Source organism: Astyanax mexicanus, chromosome 14 (assembly GCF_023375975.1).
Source record: "Astyanax mexicanus isolate ESR-SI-001 chromosome 14, AstMex3_surface, whole genome shotgun sequence".
NCBI lineage: Eukaryota > Metazoa > Chordata > Actinopteri > Characiformes > Acestrorhamphidae > Astyanax > Astyanax mexicanus.
In genome coordinates this window covers 35,949,796-35,971,374 of record NC_064421.1, presented here as the reverse complement: position 1 = coordinate 35,971,374, position 21,579 = coordinate 35,949,796, and the positions used below count along the sequence as shown (strand labels likewise).

General features: G+C 39.5%; 1 protein-coding gene across 1 annotated transcript in view; it reads left to right on the top strand.

Annotated features, from left to right (window-relative positions):
• Positions 1 to 256: 256 nt before the first annotated feature.
• slc18a2 (solute carrier family 18 member 2) overlaps positions 257 to 21,579 on the top strand; it is a 65,149-nt gene continuing 43,826 nt past the window's right edge. Inside the window, exons 1-7 of the mRNA XM_049463960.1 lie at positions 257 to 653; positions 6,417 to 6,741; positions 8,152 to 8,210; positions 8,424 to 8,507; positions 8,952 to 9,044; positions 9,170 to 9,259; positions 9,348 to 9,391. Of these exons, the coding sequence (XP_049319917.1) occupies positions 521 to 653; positions 6,417 to 6,741; positions 8,152 to 8,210; positions 8,424 to 8,507; positions 8,952 to 9,044; positions 9,170 to 9,259; positions 9,348 to 9,391 (828 nt within the window). The 5' untranslated portion in view covers positions 257 to 520. The remainder of the gene's footprint in view (positions 654 to 6,416; positions 6,742 to 8,151; positions 8,211 to 8,423; positions 8,508 to 8,951; positions 9,045 to 9,169; positions 9,260 to 9,347; positions 9,392 to 21,579) is intronic.

Genomic DNA, 21,579 nt, shown 5'->3' with positions numbered 1-21,579 from the left:
GCTGATGTTCTCCTGTCTATCTCAGCTGCACGAGTTGCAGTGCAGTCATTATTGATACCTTTTCAACACGTGATTAATTTGTAATGACGTTGAAGGTTGAAGTGTGTGTGTGGGTGTGTCTTGGTGGTGGGCAGGTTGGTCATTTAGAGGGAGAGGGAGTGGCAGAAGGTGGGGGTGCGGTTAATGCGTCGTGACGTCAGCAGGAGGTCAGGTAAGTGGAAAAGAGCGCCATCCCTCTTCATAAATGTCCAGCTGCGTGAGGCTGCAGAATCTGTGGAGAGCCAGGGGTCGTTTTTACGCACGGAAGTCTCTCCTTACAGATCAAACATTTGTTATAGATTGCCTGGGCTCTGCTTACTTTCACCACACACACACTTAAACCCTCAGGAGCCCGCGAGCACCGGAGGGTCATGGCTTGGTGAGGAGAAGCGCGTATCGAAACTGGCTGTGCTCGTCGCCGCGTCCGTGCGCCAGGCTCTCTGCTCGCGCAGCTCTCTCCGCGCTCGTGCCCGGGCTGAAGATGGGATTATTTGACGCGTTCCGGGATGTGGGGCTGCTCGCGTGGCTGCGGGAGGGCAGGCAGTCCCGCAGACTCATCCTCCTCATCGTCTTTATTGCGCTGCTGCTGGACAATATGTTGTTGACGGTGGTGGGTGAGTGTTTGCCGCCGCCTGAGGACTTTCTCTACACCCTGCCCTGATGCTTCTGCCGCTGCCCAGCTGTGGAGCTGCTCTAATTAATTAAGCAGCTGTTGCTAACTTAAGACTAATTAAGTTTTAATTAGGGCTGCATTTCCAAATTATTTTTATTGTATGTGGTGTTTATTAGATAGCACAATAGCAGTGATCCCTCTAGGTCCAATAATTACACATTAATCCCACTAGAAAGTTGGAAAAGGTGGTATACTGGCAGTCTATATCAGTTATATATCAGCTAATATTAGGTCTGAGAGGTTAATCAGTTTAATTTGTTAAACAGGTTATTTGCAAAAAAAGTATTTGCCCCTATATATTTATTTTATTTTTGCTTTTTCATACTAAAAGTTTTCCAACAAACAAACTTCAATATAAGACAAAGATAACTTGAGTAAATATTAAAAGCATTGATCATTTTATTTATTAAGGGAAAAAATATCCAAGCCAACCAGGCCCTATGTGAATGTGTTTGCCCCTAAAATCAATAACTTGGTTGTGCCAGTCTTAGCAGCAACAACTGCAGTCAAGCATTTATGATACCTGGAAATGAGTCTTTCACATCTCTGTGGAGGAATTTTGGTCCACTTGTAATTCAGCCACATGGAGGGTTTGTGAGCATGAACAGCCTGTTTAAGATCATCCACAGCATCTTAATCAGACTCTGTTTTTTTTAAAGCCATTTAGAGGTCAACTTGTTTATGTGCTGTGGATCATTGTTCTGCTGCAGAACCCAAGTACACCTGAGCTTACATTTACTCTGGTTACTCAGGTTATATTTGTCTGAAATTAAAGTTTGTTTGATAATCTTAAAAGTAAGTATAACAAAAATGTAAAAACAACAGCAATCTGAAAGGGGGCAAATACTTTTGTATTTGTAATATGTAATATTCTAGCCTGATAGCAGCCTCTTTTTAAATCTTTAAAATTAGCTCTTTGGGATCTTTAATGAATCTTCAATGGTCACTGCAAAACACCAAAATGTTAAAATGGCCCTTATAAATAAAAATTGTTTCATGCATAGTTTTATGATTTTCTAAACTGAATGAAAATGAATGAAAAATGTGACATAAACTGTAGTAAGAAAGGAAAGACTAAAATTGCATGCAAAAACAGTGAAAATGGGTAAACAATGGAACATTTTCTAAAAAAAAAAACATTAAATTTAAAAAAAATCATCAAACTTAAACCTAAAAAGAAAGATGAAATTTAAATACATTAAAACAATTATGAAAATGTAATATGAGAAAACAGATCTATCTTTCTATTGTCTATTTGACCTGTACAACAGAAAACTTGATTGTGTGACACATATTTCTTTTATGTTTAGCTTTATCTATAAGTAATGTTATCCTATATTTTTAATAGGTAAATCAGTAAATGAAGGACTGAATAATAGGATTTTGTGAACCCTTCCCCTTTTTCATTCCTGAAAATTCAATTTAAATTTAAATTTTAATATGATTTAACTAGTCTTTTTAAAGGTGTTTTCAGAACTAGGATAAGCTAAACACAAGTAAACTTAATTGGTAAGCTGCAAGTTTTAGGTATGAATTAAATCCCTGACCTTACAAATGTAAAGTAATAATCAGGATAAACACAATATATTGGAATGGTCTCCTGTGTGCTTCTTGCTGATGGCTTTTACATTCAGACCCAGATAGAGTAAAAGTACAAAAAGAGTTTATTGCATATAATTAGAATATTTATATTGCTGTATTAATTATTATATATTGTTTAACCAGTGTACAGAGCAGCTACAACACTCAAACAATAGATCAAAATGAAGATCCGTTTTTCATTGGACAGCAACGAGAGCAGCAAAATAACCTTGTAAACACATGTTTTACAATGTTGTGATGCTGTGGGTACCAAAACACACAATGCAGCTGTGTTTGCTGGGTTGTGGCTAAAACTCCATTTCATGTTCACAACAGCCTGGTTACACAGGAAATTTGTCAGTGTTAAATCAACACTGTTAGTGTTAAATCAACACTGTTAGTGTTAAATTAACACAGAGAGTGTAAAGTCTAACACTAATAAGTGTTGATTTAACACTAACAGTGTTGATTTAACACTGCCAAATTTCCTGTGTACACTTTTTAATTTTAAATGAAGCATACCTCAGTAGTGCTGTATATTTTTAGCCAGTATAGTAGCTTTCTTGCTGAGCTATCCTCTGTTTAGGGAAGGTAAACAAAATCAGTTAAACAGAATATAAAATATAGGACAGTTATAATGTAGTATGTATAGTGGCCAGATAAATAACTTTAGTTAATTTACCGAGGCAATTGACAATACGAAGATTTAATATTGTTCATTAAACGTGTACTGTAGTGTTAGTCCCACAAACAGCTGCAAAAAAACAGAATCTAAACTAGATTGCTTTTTTTGAGCATATATGCAAAAATGAATGGCTTGAAAAAATACAAATCCCAAGTCAGATATGAATTGGCTCCACTTGCTCTGCCAAATTGTATGCCTATTCTTTCAGTGTCATCTTTGAAAACTTCTGTCATAATTTATATGTAGTAATATCTGAAGTATTACATTTTTAACAAATATGTGGTCACAAAAATAAAGAACTCAAGTAATCCACCCTTACTTATCAAACAAGTAAATGTTTTGCTATTAGAGAAAAACTAGCTAAATTTATTAGCCTGTATCTGAGAGTGTGGTGAAAGCGTGTCCTGTGGTGTTAACCGTTTGACGGATGGTGGTCAGTCACTCTTTAAGAACCATCTTTTCTCATTTCTCTCTTTGAAATTGTGTTTGCAGAGAAAATCTGTATTTGTTGTAGAGTTTCTGCAAATATGGGTCAGGCCCTTCTAACACTGACGGTATGCCCTGCCGTTCAAGGGGCAATCTATGGCTTATTTGCGTGCTACAAATATCAAATTTGGATATGTGGATTTTCAGAAATGACCTCTGACCCTGCATCTAAAAATTAGAACCCGAATCTGCTGTAGTTTGCTATAGGGTTTGTAACATGTGCAGATCAGTAGATCTGACAGTTTTAAAAGAATGTTTCTGTGCATGCCTGAGGGTTCATGAGAATATGGTGACCATTAGAAGAAATTATCAAAATAAAAAAGTTCTAAAATGCTTTTATTGATTCTGATCTGATTTTAGATGACAATAAATAATTTCATGTACACATAGTTATATGTAAGACAACATGAATTCATTTGAAATAGGAGGATTTAGGAATTAAATGAACTGCAAAGCTACACATATTCATTCTGGGATAGGTATGTTTCTGGCTATAACAGCTTTAGCTGGTTACTTGATCAACCATGATTCTGCTAATAATGCTGATACAAGAGCTACTGTGAAAATGGATATATCAGAAAAGAAAACCCTTAGGACCCTAGCCGGTTTTGGTGTGTTTTTTCTAAGTTTTTGTCAGTTATTTTTTCATTTTTTCTTATAACACAGTAATTATATCGGGGTGGAATGAAATTGTATTCTCACGATCTAGTTTACACACAAAGATTATTATTAATAATTAATATAATTATTAAAATAGATAAATATAAAGGCAAATTAAAATAGACTAAAAATGTAATTATAAAATAAGTAAGATAAATACAATAATTTAAAAGGAATAGGGAAGTAGCAGAAACATGAAGTCCAAAGTGCATGTTGCTAGCTAGCATCATGGATAATTATGGATGGATATCAGTAACATGAAAAGTGATAAAGTGTCTGAGTGAGGGTAAAGTGACAGTGTTTTTGTAAACAGTAATTGTCCTTGTAAAGTGTAGATGCAGTGTGTTGGCTAGGTGGAGTTTAAGAGTCTTACAGCTTCTGGCAAACTTCACAATATGACAGCCTGGACAGAAAATTAAGACATTTTAGTAGCATTGGATCTAATGAAAATTACATCCGGCATGTATGACAGTCTCCTATAAATCCTATAAACTTTTGATGGCCTTTGATATGTTTTACTAAATTAGTTAGTTATTATGTAAAAGCCAAGCAGAAAGGGCAGAACACCACAGGCTTTCACAGCCTGGGAACATTAATGAGTAATTAAAGACACTTCCAACAGTGGCTTTTATACTTGTTCATACTGATATCAGAATTAAAATGAAGAAATATATTAATACATTTTAGCTACATTGACCTGCCCTATTTCTATGACAATTTGCACCAGACTGCATTCTGTATGGTGTCATCTCTTTGGAAATGCACGTTCTGTTTTAGAATTAAATTACACACATATGGTAACTTTCATAACAGGTGCATCATTACATAATGTGTTTAGTAGGGTTGGGCGGCATTGAAGTTTTTCATACCGTCATACTGATTATATGGTGGTATACGGTATTACTGGGGGGGTAATACCGTATCTTAAATTGTTGTTTTTGTTCATTTCTTTGTTTTTTGTGTTTTTTTTTTAATTTTTTTTTATTTCTTTGTTTGGTTTCGTCAACCGAACCCATCAGCGCTCCAGGAAAGCGGTGAGAATTCTCGCCGGCCCAAATTCGGGCATCGGGTCAGTCAGGCTTGCGTTAAGGCTCAGGTTTGTGCAGACAATCTAAACTCTAGTATGCATAACTATATTATTATTGTTATTAATTTTCCATTCTTTTAAATAGCAGGATACTTTGACTTTTATTTCTCTGCCCAGGAAATAGTCTGTGATGTAGTCATGTGTTTTTCCAATACTATTTTTATTTTATATAAAGCTATGGCATGATAATCATCATATAGCTAACTAAGCAAGTATTATTGTTAACGAAAACGAATGAAATAACGAAAACTGAAAGTGAAAGTTCTCCTTAACTGAAACTAATAAAAACGATAATTAAATGAAAAAAACTAAAAGGAACTGAAATTACAGATTGAATACCCTCATTTTCGTGTTTGTTAATTTATTTATAAGCACTGTTTCCACTACAGCAGTTTAACAGCTGTTTCTGCTCGCGAATGGGAGCCAGATCTGTGGGGGTCAGATTGCGGTGGAATTATTTATTTTTACAGCATTCGAGCTAGACGCGAAATAACGACAGAAAACCCTAAGAAAACTGCAGAATTCTGTATGGGATTACAATACAAGCATGAGGGAGATAAAAGCACATCTTTTGTAGAGAAACAGAAGATGAGGAATAAACTCCACTCAGCTATAAGTCCATTTGAGAAGCAGCAGTAACTTTACCTGTGAGTAACTCATACACCAGAACACCCCACGCGGCAGAATAAACTGGTAAATCGGATCATTTCAGTGAAAGTTTGTGAAACCTGTAGAGTTTATTGAGTTTTTGCTGTATGATCCCCTCAGTGAGAATCCCCACCCCATAACCAATCAGTGAGCTCCAACTGCTTACCCCTCCCATTGCTCTTTCATTGTGGATGCGCAGAATGTTTTAAACGTCCCGTTCTTCAAAGTACAGATTTGGCACGTCACAATACCGTCACCATATTTAAATACCTTGGTATAACAAAATACCGTCATACCACCCAACCCTAGTTTTTAGTATCTTAAGTATTTTAAGTTTATCATTACCAATATATTGCCAAGCTCTACAAAGCTGAAATACTAGACACCTTCTTGCCATTGTTATATTGAGCATTCTTATTAATACTACAACCAGAAAGACTCTTTTTAAAATGCATCCTTTCTCAAATACAGGTAATTTTGTCCCTCCTTTAGAATATCACATGCCTTTCATCTAAAGCCTGTCTCTTCCTCTCTCGCTCCTTTTCTCCTTTCAACAGTCCCTATCATTCCCAGCTATCTGTACACTGTGGATGATGCAGCATCCAATGCAGTGAGGAAAAATTCCTCCAGCTCCCCTTCCGGCACCTTCCAGACCATTGTATCTCTGTATGATAACACTACACGCTTGACCAACATCAGCCCGCAGTTCAACACTCCCACCATGCCCCCCACCACGACAGTCACCTCCGCACCCAATGCCTCTAACTGTCCCAAAGCGGATGACCAGCTTCTGAATGAGAATGTGAAGGTGGGGCTCTTGTTTGCCTCGAAGGCCACCGTCCAGCTCATTACCAACCCCTTCATAGGACCCCTAACCAACAGGTATGTCATCCTAATCACTGAAGCCTATTCATACACCCACAAACACAAATGTGTTAAAAGTATTCCCATTCATTACTTAGGTAGAAGATTGATAAAAATACTTCTGTGAAAGGTAAAGTATCAACTTAAGCTTATATAGTGCTATATATATTCCTATAGTGCCCTGTGGCATATAAAGCAAAATGACTGTAAAGCTTGAAGTTGAATATTGAATGTTGATAAATTTGCGACGCACTAGGCTCCCTGTTTCAGCTGCATATATGTCCATTGTAAATTAATGTATTTTAGTAGAATGTAAATATATTAAAGAAGCTTAGTTGGATGGTTGTCTGGATTTCTCTAGTCTCTGCACAGATCATCTTCATACTAGGCTACATACATCTGCTGTGTTCTTGCTGGAGTGTGGGGACATGACGTGTGCAGGTGTGATAGATCGTATAAACCAATAGCGTGTTGAAATGATGCATGTTTATATTTCTTATTTAACCACAAACAAATTCATTCTATCTGGATGGAAAGATTTGTCTAAAAAGTTTTTTTATGATGAAAAATTGTATTTTTACGTTTCTACATTTCTGGGTAGGTATAGAAACGTACTTGTACTTCATTACTTGACACCTCTGCACAAATACATTCACGCACACAAAGATTAAAGATCAGCTGTTTGTTAACTATTTTCCACAGCTGTGAAAACTCCTGTGTTACATATTTCCAATGAATGTATATGAGCATCGACAGTGAAGCATCTCTCAAAAATGAAGCCGGTACAGGTCTAGTGCCTTTGCTGACTGGTTGTACTATGATGTGTTGCTCTGTCCACTGAAAAAACTTTTTTCCATCTCCAGTGGATAATTCACAGTTTGTTTTCTTATTTTAGCACATTTTTTCCCACCAAAATAATTTTTAAAACATTATTCTGCTATATCATAAAAATGAAGGGCTACAATTTGGAATAAAGTGTTTGACAGCCTTTGCTGGAACAGATTGTCTGCATTTCAGTAGAGTTGAAAAAACCTTTCACAACGTTCACTCTCCAGGAAGTAGGTGTATCAGTATCTCAGTCTATAATTAACTGAAGAATTTAACCCCTTAATTAAACCTGAAAGTCTACAGTTTAATTTTATCTCAGTTTTTTTTCATTTCAAATCCAGTGTGGAGCCCAATTTATGAAGACTGTGACACTTTGGGAATATCTGGGGAAAGGGGGTGGGTCTTCCAAATAAGTAAACTAGTTGTTTGTCTCTGCCTCTGGTCTTTATAGTGCAGACTCGAGAACATGATGGTACATATTTATGTACAGCCATTAAATAATGGTGTTAATGATTGGAGTGTGATTCCACACTCTAGAAGGAGCAGGAGTAATGTGTACACTCTCAGAATGTGTTGGGTGATGTTTTCCTGTGTTTGCAGAATAGGCTACCAGATCCCCATGTTTGCTGGTTTCTGCATCATGTTTCTCTCCACAATCAGTAAGTGGCTAATGCTCCACCACACATTTTAGACTTTTTCATGCATCAACATGAAGCATTTTTATCTATTAAGCAAAATCACCACATTTACAGTAATTTTAGATTAACTTTTAAAAATCCTTTGAAGGTAATTTAGATATTAATTTAATTCTGGAATTCATTTACAATGATGTTTATTTAAGATTAATGCGTCCCTGTGTGTGAATTGTTTAGTGTTTGCCTTCTCCTCGAGTTACACGCTGCTGTTTTTGGCTCGGTCAATGCAGGGCGTTGGATCCTCCTGCTCTTCTGTGGCAGGTATACACACACCCTTTATACTCACGAAAGTATAGTAATGCTTATGAAAAATTATAGTGAATACTGATTAATTTATTATAGAGAATGAATAGCTCATAGTGAATAATGCATCTTATTTACTAAACAATTTATAGTTAATATTGAATAATCCATAGAAAATACTTAATAATTCATAGTGGATACTGAAAAGTTGATAGTACTAAATGATTAATTGTAGACAGTCAGTTACTTGTAGTGGACCCAGTATGTCATAGTATGTACTAAATAGTCTATGCTAAATACTGAATACTTTACAGTGGACACAAAATAATGAATAGTGGATCTATTAATGATATTCATATTATATATTATTAAATGATTAATTTATAGCACAGATACAGAAAATATGTAATATTTGATTTAAAGTGTGTGTGTGTGTGTGTGTGTGTGTGTGTGTGTGTGTAGGTATGGGGATGCTGGCGAGTGTGTATACAGATGATGAAGAAAGAGGAAACGCTATTGGAATTGCACTGGGTGGACTTGCTATGGGAGTGTTGGGTGTGTACTTGTTTATTCTGTTCAATAGCACTGTCTGTGTGATTGTGCGTATGATGACATTAATAATAACTGCATGTAACTTTGTATTTAAGTGTTAGAACTATAATGGCTTGTGTATGTTTTAGTGGGGCCTCCGTTCGGCAGTGTAATGTATGAGTTTGTGGGGAAGACGGCACCGTTCCTGATCCTGGCAGTTCTGGCAGTATTGGATGGAGGTGAGTGGATGTGCAGGGTACCTGTGGGTGTAAGGGTTTCTGTGTGAAGCTCAGTAACATGATGAATAACACTCTTCTCTCACTGCAGCTCTGCAGCTATTTGTACTTCAGCCTTCAAAGGTGGAGCCAGAGGTAAGTAATTCAGCTTTTAATCTTACACCCCACCAACAGTCTATTTTCTCGCCTTCCATCTGCGTAGTTTAAATAGCCAATGGATGTGGTGGTCTCAAAATAAGGTACGTTCAGGTACAGCACCCTCCCTAATTGGGGGTGCTACATGTTGGTGCCGCCAGCCTCAAGCCACAAGGCAGGAGAGCCTGGGGCAAATATGAGGAGAAATCCAGCACTTGGTATATTCTCAGATTCCTCTTATATGTGCCCATTGGACCTGAATAAGACTCATTCCCGGCACCAACACGTACTCTCAGTTCGCCCCCTCCAACAACCTCGGTTCCAGGACAAACTCCACGGCTCGGTGCTTCCCAGTTAAATGATTACCAGCGGCTCAGTGCTCCCGCCGGTCTCCGCGCCCACGGATCCTGTAAAAACAGCAGCAGCTCCCCTGCCACCCTGAAATCTGTATCCGCAGCTGCCCAAAAAAACCTGTCACCCCAGAAACTCACTTCGCCAGTCTAGTCTCAGTCTCCTTTCACATCCCCCGTCCAGTCCGCATTCCCATTTCCAGTCCAGTCTCCATCCCTGTCCCGTCTTCGTACCTGTTTTCTGTCCAAATCCCAGTCCAGTCTGCGTTTCCATCTGCTTTCCAGTTATTGTTGTCATTCCCGTCCCGCCCTCTGTCCCGTCCCTGTTCCATGTCCAGTCCCCTTTTCCTGTCCAGTCTCTTGTCCTGTCTCTGGTCCCTTCCTGTGTCTTTCCTGGCCACTCTCTTCTGGCTGTTACATATGACCACGGTGAAGGGTCCAACCGCAGGTTTATTAACAAAGTCTAATACAAAGTAAACAAAGCAGGCAAAGGACGTGAGCAAAAGTCAGAAAACCAGAAAAGCAAACAAATAGATAATAACACTTCGAATTGCAGGGAGTACGCTGACAAAATAACACGTTGGGCCCTATCATACACCCCGCGCAAGGTGTGTAGCGTGGCGCGTTGCCATCGTACACCCCGTCAACAGTCTTTTTTTAGGCCTTGTGCACGCGTCCTTAAAATAGCATTTGACTTTTGGAATATGTTAACACTGATGGTGGTCTAGAAATGACGTGTTTTCAGGTAAATTTCTGGCGTGTTTCTATCTTGGCACCAGAAAAACTGATTTTTTTTCAGGCATGCATTGCGCGCAGAATAACCTCTGTCTTCCAAAAAAAAAATGTTTTAATAAATAAGGTTGGACAAGTGAAGTAAAATTAATTTTAATAAACTCACTAAAGCCAACAAATGTACTGATAATTAATCAAGAGAAATCAGGCAAAATGCGCTGCGCCTCTCTCTCCCTCTCTCTCTCTCTCTCTCTCACTCTATCTCTTTCTCTCTCTCTTTCTCTCTTTCGCAGCGCGGAATTCAGCACGAGGCTACAAACAATATAAAACTCAGTTCAGTTAAATAAAAAAAATAAAAGTTCATCAAATATTAAAGGATCAAATGTAAAGGATAGGATGAGGTTTTGGTGAGCTGTTTTCATGATTTAAAACGGAAACTTTTAGTATTCTCTGCAGAAAGCCTGTTTTAAATGAGTTTTTTAATAAGTCTATATTTTATATTATTTATTTTGTTATTTTATTCATTTTTATTATTTTTATTATTTTATTAATCAAATTATATATGTATATATATATACATTTATATATATATATATATATATATATATTACTCATGAATCCCATGTTCTTAGTTTATTGATATAAATTTGATAATCTCATAATAATATCATTCTTATCATTTAACTTTACTTTTACTTTTTATGATGTTTTTAAAATGTCCTATTTTTCCTTTTTTACATCTATATTTTATTCGTCTATAGTAAATGTCAGTTTTTATTTCTTTTTTTTATATTTTTAATCCCTTTAAAACTGTAAATGCTCAGTGACATTGTAAATGAGGGTCCCCCTCCAGTGTAAATAATCGATTGCTTGATTAATATTCAGTGTTTCAAACCCAGTTTTTACATAAACAATAAACAGAATAAAGAATAAAATAACCTATGCGCTCTTAAAATAGGAAAGAACAGAAGACAGAGCGCAGCTCCCTCTTAAAGGGGAGGATACTGACACACTGATTGGTTTATTTCACGTTACGCCCAAAACACACCCATGAACAATTAAGGGAATTAGAACACGCCTTTTGCGCCATTGGAGCTGCCCAAGGCGTATTTTTCGCGCCCTTACGATACCAAAGACACAGGACACGCCCCTAAATCTAGTTGTGCAAAGCGCTATTACCAAGTGCGCTATAGATTGTTAAAATAGGGCACTTTGACACAATGGAAAGTAGTCTGTGTGCAGCTTATATAACAGTGTAAATTTATTCTTCTCTCAAAATAACTCAATAGACAGCCATTAATGTCTGAACCGCTGGAAACAAAAGTGAGTTCACTCTTAGTGAAAGTTCCTGAAGTGTCAATACTTTGTGTGGCCACCATTATTTTCCAGAACTGCCTTAACTCTCCTGGGCATGGCGTTTACCAGAGCTTCACAGGTTCCACTGGAATGATTTTTCAGTCCTCCATGACGACATCACGGAGCTGGTGGATATTCAAGACTTTATGCTTCTCCACCTTCCGCTTGAGGATGCCCCAAAGGTATTCTATTGGGTTTAGGTCTGGAGACATGCTTGGCCAGTCCATCACCTTTACCCTCAGCCTCTTCAATAAAGCAGTGGTTATCTTAGAGGTGTATTTGTGGACATTATCATGCTGGACTCTGCCCTGCGACCCAGTTTCTGGAGGGAGGGGATTATGCTCTGCCTCAGTATTTCACAGTACGTGTTGGAGTTCATGTGTCCCTCATTGAAATGTAACTCCCCAACACGTGCTGTACTCATGCAGCCCCAGGCCATGGCATTCCCACCACCATGCTTGACTGTAGGCATGACACACTTATCTTTGTACTCCTTACCTGATTGCTGCCACACAAGCTTGAGACCATCTAAACTAAAAAAAATTATCTTGATCTCATAAGACCATAGGACATGGTTCCATTAACCCAGGTCCTTTGTTGACATGTCTTTAGCAGACTGTTTGCCGGCTTCATTGTGTACAGACTGTAGAAGAGGCGGCCTCCTGGGGTGACAGGAATGCAGACCAATTTGATGTAGTGTGCAGCGTATGACCTGAGCATTGACCTCGATGAGTCCAATAATGTGCAAACAGAGTATGCTGGGGTCCCGATGGTACCCTCGATGTCAGGGAACATGCGTGACAAGCCTTCCCGTTCTTGGATCCTCTAAAAGTCACAGAGAAATTAAAACAATTTAAAAACAAAGACCAACAAGCCTGTCTAGAATTTAACCGTTTGGCAGACCTGATATATTCCAAGTTACAGTAATCAGTGAAAAATATGCTGTGTTCCAAATTATTATGCAAATGATGTTTTGATATATGCTTGACGATACTCCAAAGGTTCTCTATAGGGTTGTGGTCAGGGGAAGATAGCAGATAATGACACAGAGATAATCTTTGCAGCATGAGATGGTGCATTGTCCTGCATGAAGATAATTTTGCTCCGGAAGACATGGTTCTTATTTTTGTACAATGGAAGAAAGTGGTCAGTCAGAAACTCTATATACTTTGCTGAGGTCATTTTCACACCTTTAGGGACCCTAAAGGGGCTACCAGCTCTCTCTCCATGATTCCAGCCCAAAACACACCACTTCCTTGCTGACATCGCAGCCTGGTTGGGACGTGGTGGCCATCCACCAACCGTCCACTACTCCATCCATCTGGACCATTCAGGGTTGCTCAACACTCATCAATAAACAAGACAACTTTTGAAAATTATTCTTCATGTCTGGGTCACTGCAGCCATTTTTGCTTGTGAGCTCTGTTTAGGGGAGGCCAAATAGTAGGTTTGTGCACCACAGCAAGCCTACACCTTAAGGTTCATGGGACTCCAGAGGCACCAGCAGCTCCAAAACCTGTCTGCTGGTTTGTAATAACATTTTAGCAGCTGCTCTCTTAATCCGATGAACTTGCGTGACAGAAACCTTCCTCATTGTGTCATTATCTGCACAAACCCATCTTTGCTCTGAATCAGCCACAAATCTCTTCACAGTACGATGATCATGCTTAAGTTTTTGTGACATATCTAATGTTTTCATACCGTTGTCCAAGGCATCGCATTATTTGACGCTTTTCAGCAGCAAAGAGATCCTTTTTCTTTCCAATGCTGCTTCATAATGTGGAACATCCACAAGTAGTTTCCCTTTAATTGGGCTCACCTGGCAAACTAATTATCACAGGTGTCTGAGATTGATTTCAGTGATCCAAAGAGCCCTGAGAATCAATACCATCCATGAGTTTAATTGAGAAACAAAAAAATAATCTTTATGACACTTGAATCCAATTCCAACACCTCCAACCAATGTCTCCATTTTCCTAAAGCATACTTCATAGCAAGGAGCTTCCGATTCCCAATGTTGTAGTGTTTCTTTGCTGGACTTAACTTACAGGAATAATAAGCACAAGGGTGTAATTTAGGAGGTTTTCCAGATCTTTGGGACAAAACAGCTCCAACCTCAGTGTCAGAAGCATCAACCTCCACCTCGAATGGCTGTTCAGGATTGGGATGTTTGAGGATGGGAGCAGTGGTGAACCTTTCTTTTCAATGTCTTATATGCTAGTTCAGCAGTGGTGGTCCTTTCAATTGTTTTGCTCTTACCCTTGAGTAATGAGGTGAGAGGAGCTTAAACCACAGATGAGGAGCAGGATAACCTGTAGGGTATAACCAGGTCCTCACAGTGCCCCCTTTTTGTCACAAATGAGGTTTTCCACTCATCTCCTTCTTTGATGCGTATGAGGTTGTATGCGCTTTTGAGGTCCAATATGGTGTACCATTGGACATTCTGCAGTTTTTCAAGAGCTAAAGGTACGCAGGGTAAAGGGTAAGGGTTCTTTACTGAGATGACATTGAGACCCTGATAATCCCCTGATAATTTCAACAAAAAAGAATCCAGCTGCACAGGGGGATGTTGAGGTACGAATATGACCATTAGCCAGAGCCTTGTCTATTTATTTCTCAAGGGCTAGAGTTTCTGTTTCGGACAAGACTGGAGAGTGATCTGGGCTCTTTGAGTTTCCTTTACCCACGCAGAAGGTTGTCTAGTGAGAAAGCCGTGTCAATAAGCTGTCTAAGGGATAGGTCCTGACCCCTTCACACTAATTCTGCCTGCAGATCCTCCCGTAGTCCAAGTCGAAACACGGTTTTGCTGGGTCACTCCACCTTGTGCCTGCAATGAGTGTGTGGAAGTCACAGACAGGTGCCTTTTTTCAGGTCACATATTTGCAAACCCACCTCTTTTTCAGATGCAGGGTGGTCAAAGACAGCTTTGAATTGAGCTAAAAATAAGTCTCTGAGAGTAAGACCTCGCTAATAGCAGACCATAAGGCAGTAGCCCAATGCATGCCCAACACACATACACCTCCGCTTGTTATGCATACATGGACACGCAGCAGTGCAAACTTCAGTTTTCTCTCCTGAGAAGAGTTGGACACATCCATGCAGCTGCACGTCAGAGTGAACCTGGCTCTTAAAGGGAATGGCAAGTGACACGCAGATTGGTTTATTTCATGTTATGCCAAAAACTTAATCACACCTATATGTTTAATTAAGAGAATTAGTGCATGCCTTTTGTGCATTTCGAGCCTTGCAAGACGTACTTTTCCCATTGTTACGATAGAAAAAGACACACGTCACGTCCTAAATAAAGCTTTTGTGTTTGTTGTTTATTACAATTTTTTTGTGTTTTGGAAGACCAAACACTGGTCTTTGTTACACAATTTTGGAAATTACTAACTCAAATAGCCTTTTTATTAATCTGGAACACTAAACCCTACATTCTCTTTTCTAAAACACACTTTTAGCCAGACTCTAAACACAGTTCACTACACCACATACATACATACCACTGATCTACCAGTTACCCAAACCCTTGGAGGAGATCTGGGCCACTTGTTTAGTTTTCAGGATTATGGTGAGAGTACAGTCTAATCTGAGCTGATACACTGTACATATCATCTGACAGTGTGAAATGACTGCACTGTGAAATTGTGCAGGTAAACGGTGCTATCTTCTCACTGGTACTGTAATCCACTGTACTGTGCAGAACAATACTGCTGTATGTATATTATGTATATATATGTAGTACTTATATATTTCATACTGTCCTACAGTACTGTACTGATTTCTAGGTAGTAATGGAGTTGAAGTAAGGCTGTAGCTGTCGCCAGTGTCCCTGAGCAGCATGGTAGTAACATCACTGTGTGTGCAGCCATTATGCCACTATATATACAGTGGCTTGAAAAAGTATTTGGCTCCCCTACAGATTTATTTGGTTTTTGCTTTTTTGTTATACTGATATTTTCAGATGATCAAATTACTATTATACAAGGATAATCTGAGTAAATATAAAAATCACTTTTTAAATGATAATTTTATTTTTATAGGAAATTGTATCTATTTTTTCTAGCCCCATGTGAAAAAGTCTTACCCCCTAAATCTAATAACTTGGTTGTGCCACCCTTGGCAGCAACAACTGGAATTAAGCTTTATGGATAACTGGCAATCAATGAGTCTTTCTCTGTGGAGGAATTGTGTTCCACTCTTCTTTACAGAATTGTTTTAATTCAGAAACATTGGAAGGTTTTCTAGCATAAGCATCCTGTTTAAGATCATCCACAGCATCTCAATCAGACTTTGACTAGGCCACTCCATTCAGAGGTGGACTTGTTTGTATCCTTTGGATCATTGTCCTGCTGCAGAACCCAAGTACGCCTGAGCTTGAGGTCATGAACAGATGGCCCAAGAATTCCTGGTTCCATCTCTTATAGCAAGTTGTCCTGAAGCAGCTAAACTGACCCAGACCATTATACATTCAGTATGATGTTTTTTTTTCCTGAATGTATGTGTTAGTTTTACACCGGATGTAATGGGACACCCAAAGTCCTAGGGATAATCAAGTTATTTTTTGGAAAATATGAGACTTCTTTCCATTTCCATTCTTGCCATTTCTTTTTGTCCGACCTTTGTTTTTTGCCTTGGAACTCTCCCATGGAGACCATTTTCGTCTCTTTTTTATTTTTACATTATTAACACTGACCTTAACTAGGGGAAAGTAGTTCCTTTGTCCATGCCCTTTTGGAATAATTTAGATCAGCCGGCCACTCCTGGGAAGGTTCACCTTTTACATTTGTGAATAATAGCTCTCACTGTGGTCCGCTGGAATCCCAAACCTTTCAAAACGACTTTAGCACCTTTTCCAGACTGATGATCTGATGATCAATGGCTTTGTTTTCTCATATGCTTTTTGAATTTCTTTAAATATTGTGTTGATTTTTGAGATCTTTTAGCTGCTTTATGTTGTCAGAAAGGTTCAATTTAAGTGATTTTTCTCCCAAAAAGTGTGATTAATCACAGTTAATTTATGGGCAAACACTTTTTCACAAAGGACTAGGTTGGTTTGGATAGTTTTTTTCTCTTAATAAACAAAATCATCATTTAAAAGGTTGATTTCTAAGCATGACAAAAATGCAAAAACAAAATAAATCTGTAAGGGGGGAAATACTTTTTTATGCAACTTTTATTGGAGTAAGTTCACTTGTGATCTGGTCTCGATCTGACCCAGCTAACAAATATACTAAGCCGAGCTGCAGATAAGGCACAGTTATGAATAAAAGTTGTCGCTGCTGTCCCATGCTGTTAACAACCTGAGCACAGTATGTGCAGTCTTCACCGCTTGCAGCCCTGTGACTCAGTTTACTGCACTGACACCTGCGCTGCACGTGCCACATTGGAAACACTGTGTTTAAAAGTGCAGCGACAATTTTTTATATATATTTAGTCCAATAGCAGTGCTGTTTGGACCAGATGAGCTTTCTTTTTTCTTAGCAATAAGTTTATTTTCATTTCACCTGTTAGACCTCTAATTCTTCACTTAACTGCTAATACTTTTAATTTACTGCCTAAAATATAGTTTTACAATATAAGTTTTTTTTCTCTTTTCGGTTTCTAGTTCATTTGTTTTCTTTAAAGGCTCTGTCAGGTTAGTGCTGGTTATTGAATGGACATATTAAATGACACAAATAAAGGAAAAAAATGGGTTGCAGTACTAGTAATGCCCTACAAATACAAATACAGACTAACTCTGCTTTAATTTATTTATATACAGTGGTTGGTCAATGACACTGAAACACCTAGTTTTAGACCACAGTAATTATTGTCTCGACAGTCAGTTCTAGAAACAGAAGAGTTGATGTGCACATTGAATTCTGCCATGATTTGGGCAGCTGTGATTTTATGTTTTTTGGATACAATCCGGGTTAGCACCCGAACATCCCTTTCAGACAGCTTCCTCTTGTCCACAGTTAATCCTGTTGGATGTGGTTGGTCCTTCTTGGTGGAATGCTGACATTACTGTGGCTACCGTGGATAAATCACAAAGACTTGCTGTCTTGGTCACAGATGCGTTAGCTTGACGTGCACCAACAGTTTGTCCTCTTTTGAACTCTGGTATGTCACCCATAATGTGGTGTGCATTGCAATATTTTGAGCAAAACTGTTCTCTTACCCTGCTAATTGAACCTTCACACTCTGCTCTTACTGGTGCAATGTGCAATTAATGAAGATTGGCCACCAGGCTGCACCAATTTAGCCATGAATCCCCCCACACTAAAATGACAGGTGTTTTAGTTTCACTGTCCAACCCCTGTAGTCTGTATATTTGTGAAAATATATGCATGTAAAAGTATTATGACAGACCAGCACAATAAACACTCAAAAACCCAAGCTAGTAGTGTTTTCAGTTTATTCCATCAGTAGTTGTGGTGTAAACCCTGTTAATTTAATGTGTGTGTGCAGATTTTAAATGCAAAAATTGCATTCTGGCAAGAGTTTAGAGAGCTTTGACTGAAGTGTTTGCTTTATGCAGAAGTGTAAGGCATTCAGTGTGTTGATTGGTCAGCTGTGTGTTAAGTTTGGACAAAGGAAGAGATAGTTCCAGAAATCCGGCCTTAGCTAACTCAAAAAACTCTAAATTATCAATGAACGTCAAACAAATAAAATTTTTTATTAAAGTTAACATTTTGCTGCTACTTGTGTGGCTTTTGTAGCCACATGTTTGCCTGTTTTAACTAAATATATTTTTGGGGAAAAAAGATTAATTTATTGTAAATAAAACTGCAATTTCAAGACACATTCCCCCAGATTTTAAAGACTTTTAAACCATTCAATATCCCCCCCTCTAAAAAGGAGGAAAATGTTTTTCATCAAAGGCTTATCATATAAAACATTAAAAAACATATTTTTAGGTGTTGATTAATAAAAATATTATATAATATTATATTATCCAAAAAGCACCAGTATCAAACAATCACCATGCTACTCATACGTTGCAAAAAAGTATGAAAACCCTTTGGGATTACATGGATCTCTGCATAAAGTGGAGTTATTTATAACTAAGTTTTGGGAGATAATCCACGCCCATTACTCCACCCACTAGCGCTATTTAAACACAACTTGGCACAACTTGGCACCCACCTCCTCCCCTTCTTCCACCTTCTTTCTCTACCCCACCCTCGGGCGGGGTACCTGGCTGGCCAAGGCGGACGTCGTATCTGCTTTCAAAATTGTCCCCTTGCATCATGATTTCTGGCACCTTTTCAGAGTATGTTGGTGCGGGCGATATTACTTCACGGTCCGCCTCACCTTCGGCTGTAAGAGCAGCCCTAAGATATTCGACTCCCTAGCCGAATCGATGTCCTGGATCCTCCTCAACGTATATCGCATCCCGTATGTCGTCCGTCTGTTGGATGATTTTCTTGTCCTCGATGCCCCCACCTCTGCTCCAGCCCGATGCATCACCCAACTGTCTGCAGCTTTCGACCGTCTGGGTATTCCTCTCTCTCCCGAGAAGACTGTCGGCCTGCTACATCTCTGGAATTCCTAGGCATAACCCTGGATTCCGTTTCTCTCCAGGCTTCCCTCCCCCGTGACAAGCTGGTCCATATCAAGGATGCCCTCTCTCTATTCCTCGAACGTCAGCACCGCTCCAAACAGCAGCTTCTCTCTCTTTTGGGGCATTTAAATTTCGCCATGCGGATTATTCCCCAAGGCAGATCCTTCATTTCTCATCTTCTCACGCTGTCTTCTTCCGCCACCTCTCTCTACCAAACAGTCACTCTGGACCAAGCTTGCCTGTCTGAACCGCCTTCCCGAAGCGTCGGACCACCCTGACTTTTTCCTCTTCACTGACACTGCATCCTCCTTTGGATACGGAGGCTATTGTGGCACCCGTTGGTTTTTCTCTCCATGGCCTCAGGAGCTCATAGAACCGTCGGCTACAGTCGGCGACTCCACTGCCCTGCGGGAGTTATACCCCGTCGTCGCAGCCGCCGTGCTTTGGGGTCATCTGTGGAAGAGAAGCATCGTCTCCATCCATTCCGATAATTCGAACGTTGTATACACAATCAATAAGTCCAGATCCAACAATCTATCCATCATGCTTTATCTCCGTCGTCTGACTTGGTTTATCCATCACACAATTTTCTCTCAAAGCTCTTCACATACCTGGCCTTTCTAATCCCACTGCTGACGCTCTCTCTCATTCCAACCTGCAGAAATTCAGGACCTTGGCACCACATATGGACCCTCAGCCCACTCTGACTCCACCTTATTCCGATACCATCTTCCCACTCTAGCCACATCCAGCATGAACCAACTCACCACCGCTTCTCAAGATCTCATCATTGACTCTGTATCCCCTAACACCTTGTGGACCGGTTGGCAGTGTTTTAAACGTTTCCACCACATCCAAAACTTTCCTTTTCCTGCTTTAGACCTTCACACTCTGTCCTCCTGTCTCACCTTCTCAAGCATTCATCTTTCGATCCGCTCCTCCACTCTAAAAGTCTATCTATCTGCTATCAACTTCTTTCTTATTCTCTTATCCCTACTTATCAGAGGAATCAGAAGACGAGAGCCACGTTCGCACAATCAGCGCCTCCCCATCACTTCTCATATGCTGCATTACTGTCTTTTCACGCTCCGCCACGGTTACGCTGCTCCCTCCATCTGCGCTACGCTTGAATCCATGTTTCTCCTTGCTTTCTTCGGCTTTCTCCGCTGCTCGGAATTCACAACTTCCACTACCTCCCATAATCCTGCTCTTCACCCCTGCCTTTCTGATTTATCTATTTTAGACGAAAGAACACTGACTTTCAGAATCAAACGCAGTAAAACTGACCAGCTCGGCATTTCTGCCCCATCTATCTTTTCAAACTCACTTCTCCTCTCAGCCCCTATGAGCCCATCACTGCGTACCTCAGCCACCGTCACACTCACCAAGCTTCTCCGGACGACCCTCTTTTCGTCACTGAATCCGGATCACCTGCCACTCGCCATTGGTTTTATTTTCATCTCAAGCAGATTCTCTCACTCAGTGGTTTTAACCCTTCCTTCTTTTCAGCCCACTCTTTCAGAATCAGCGCCGCATCCCCAGCATCTCACCGCGGTTTACCTGATCATACAATAAAAATCCTCGGCCGCTGGACCTCCCAAGCTTACCACAGATACATCAGAACCCACGCAAGCGACCTTTTTAGCTGCTCACGAGCGCCTGGCTTCCCTCACTGTTTAATTTTGGGGCTTCAGCTTCTCGCGTCCTAGCGAAGCTGCCCCGAACTCTAGCCCAAAAATATCCACTGAGCAAATTGGTCATTAAATGTGTTCTGATCTTCATCTTAGTCACAACAATAGACAAACACAGTCTGCTTAACTAATACCACACAAAAAATTATATGTTTGCATGGTTTTATTGAACACAACATATTAACACTCGCAGTGAGGGAGGAAAAAGTATGTGAACCTTTGGATTTAATAACTGGTTGACCCTCTTTTGGCAGCAAAAACCCCAACCAAACGTTTCCTGTAGTTGCAGATCAGACCTGCACAACAGTCAGGAGGAATTTTGGATCATTCCTCTTCACAAAACTGTTTCAGTTCAGCAATATTCTTGGGATATCTGGTATGAATTGCTCTTGAGGTCATGCCACAGCATCTCAGTTGGGTTAAGGTCAGGACTCTCCAGAAGGCGTATTTTCTTCTGCTGAAGCCATTCATTCGGTTGTTGATTTATTTCTATGTTTTGGGTCGTTGTCC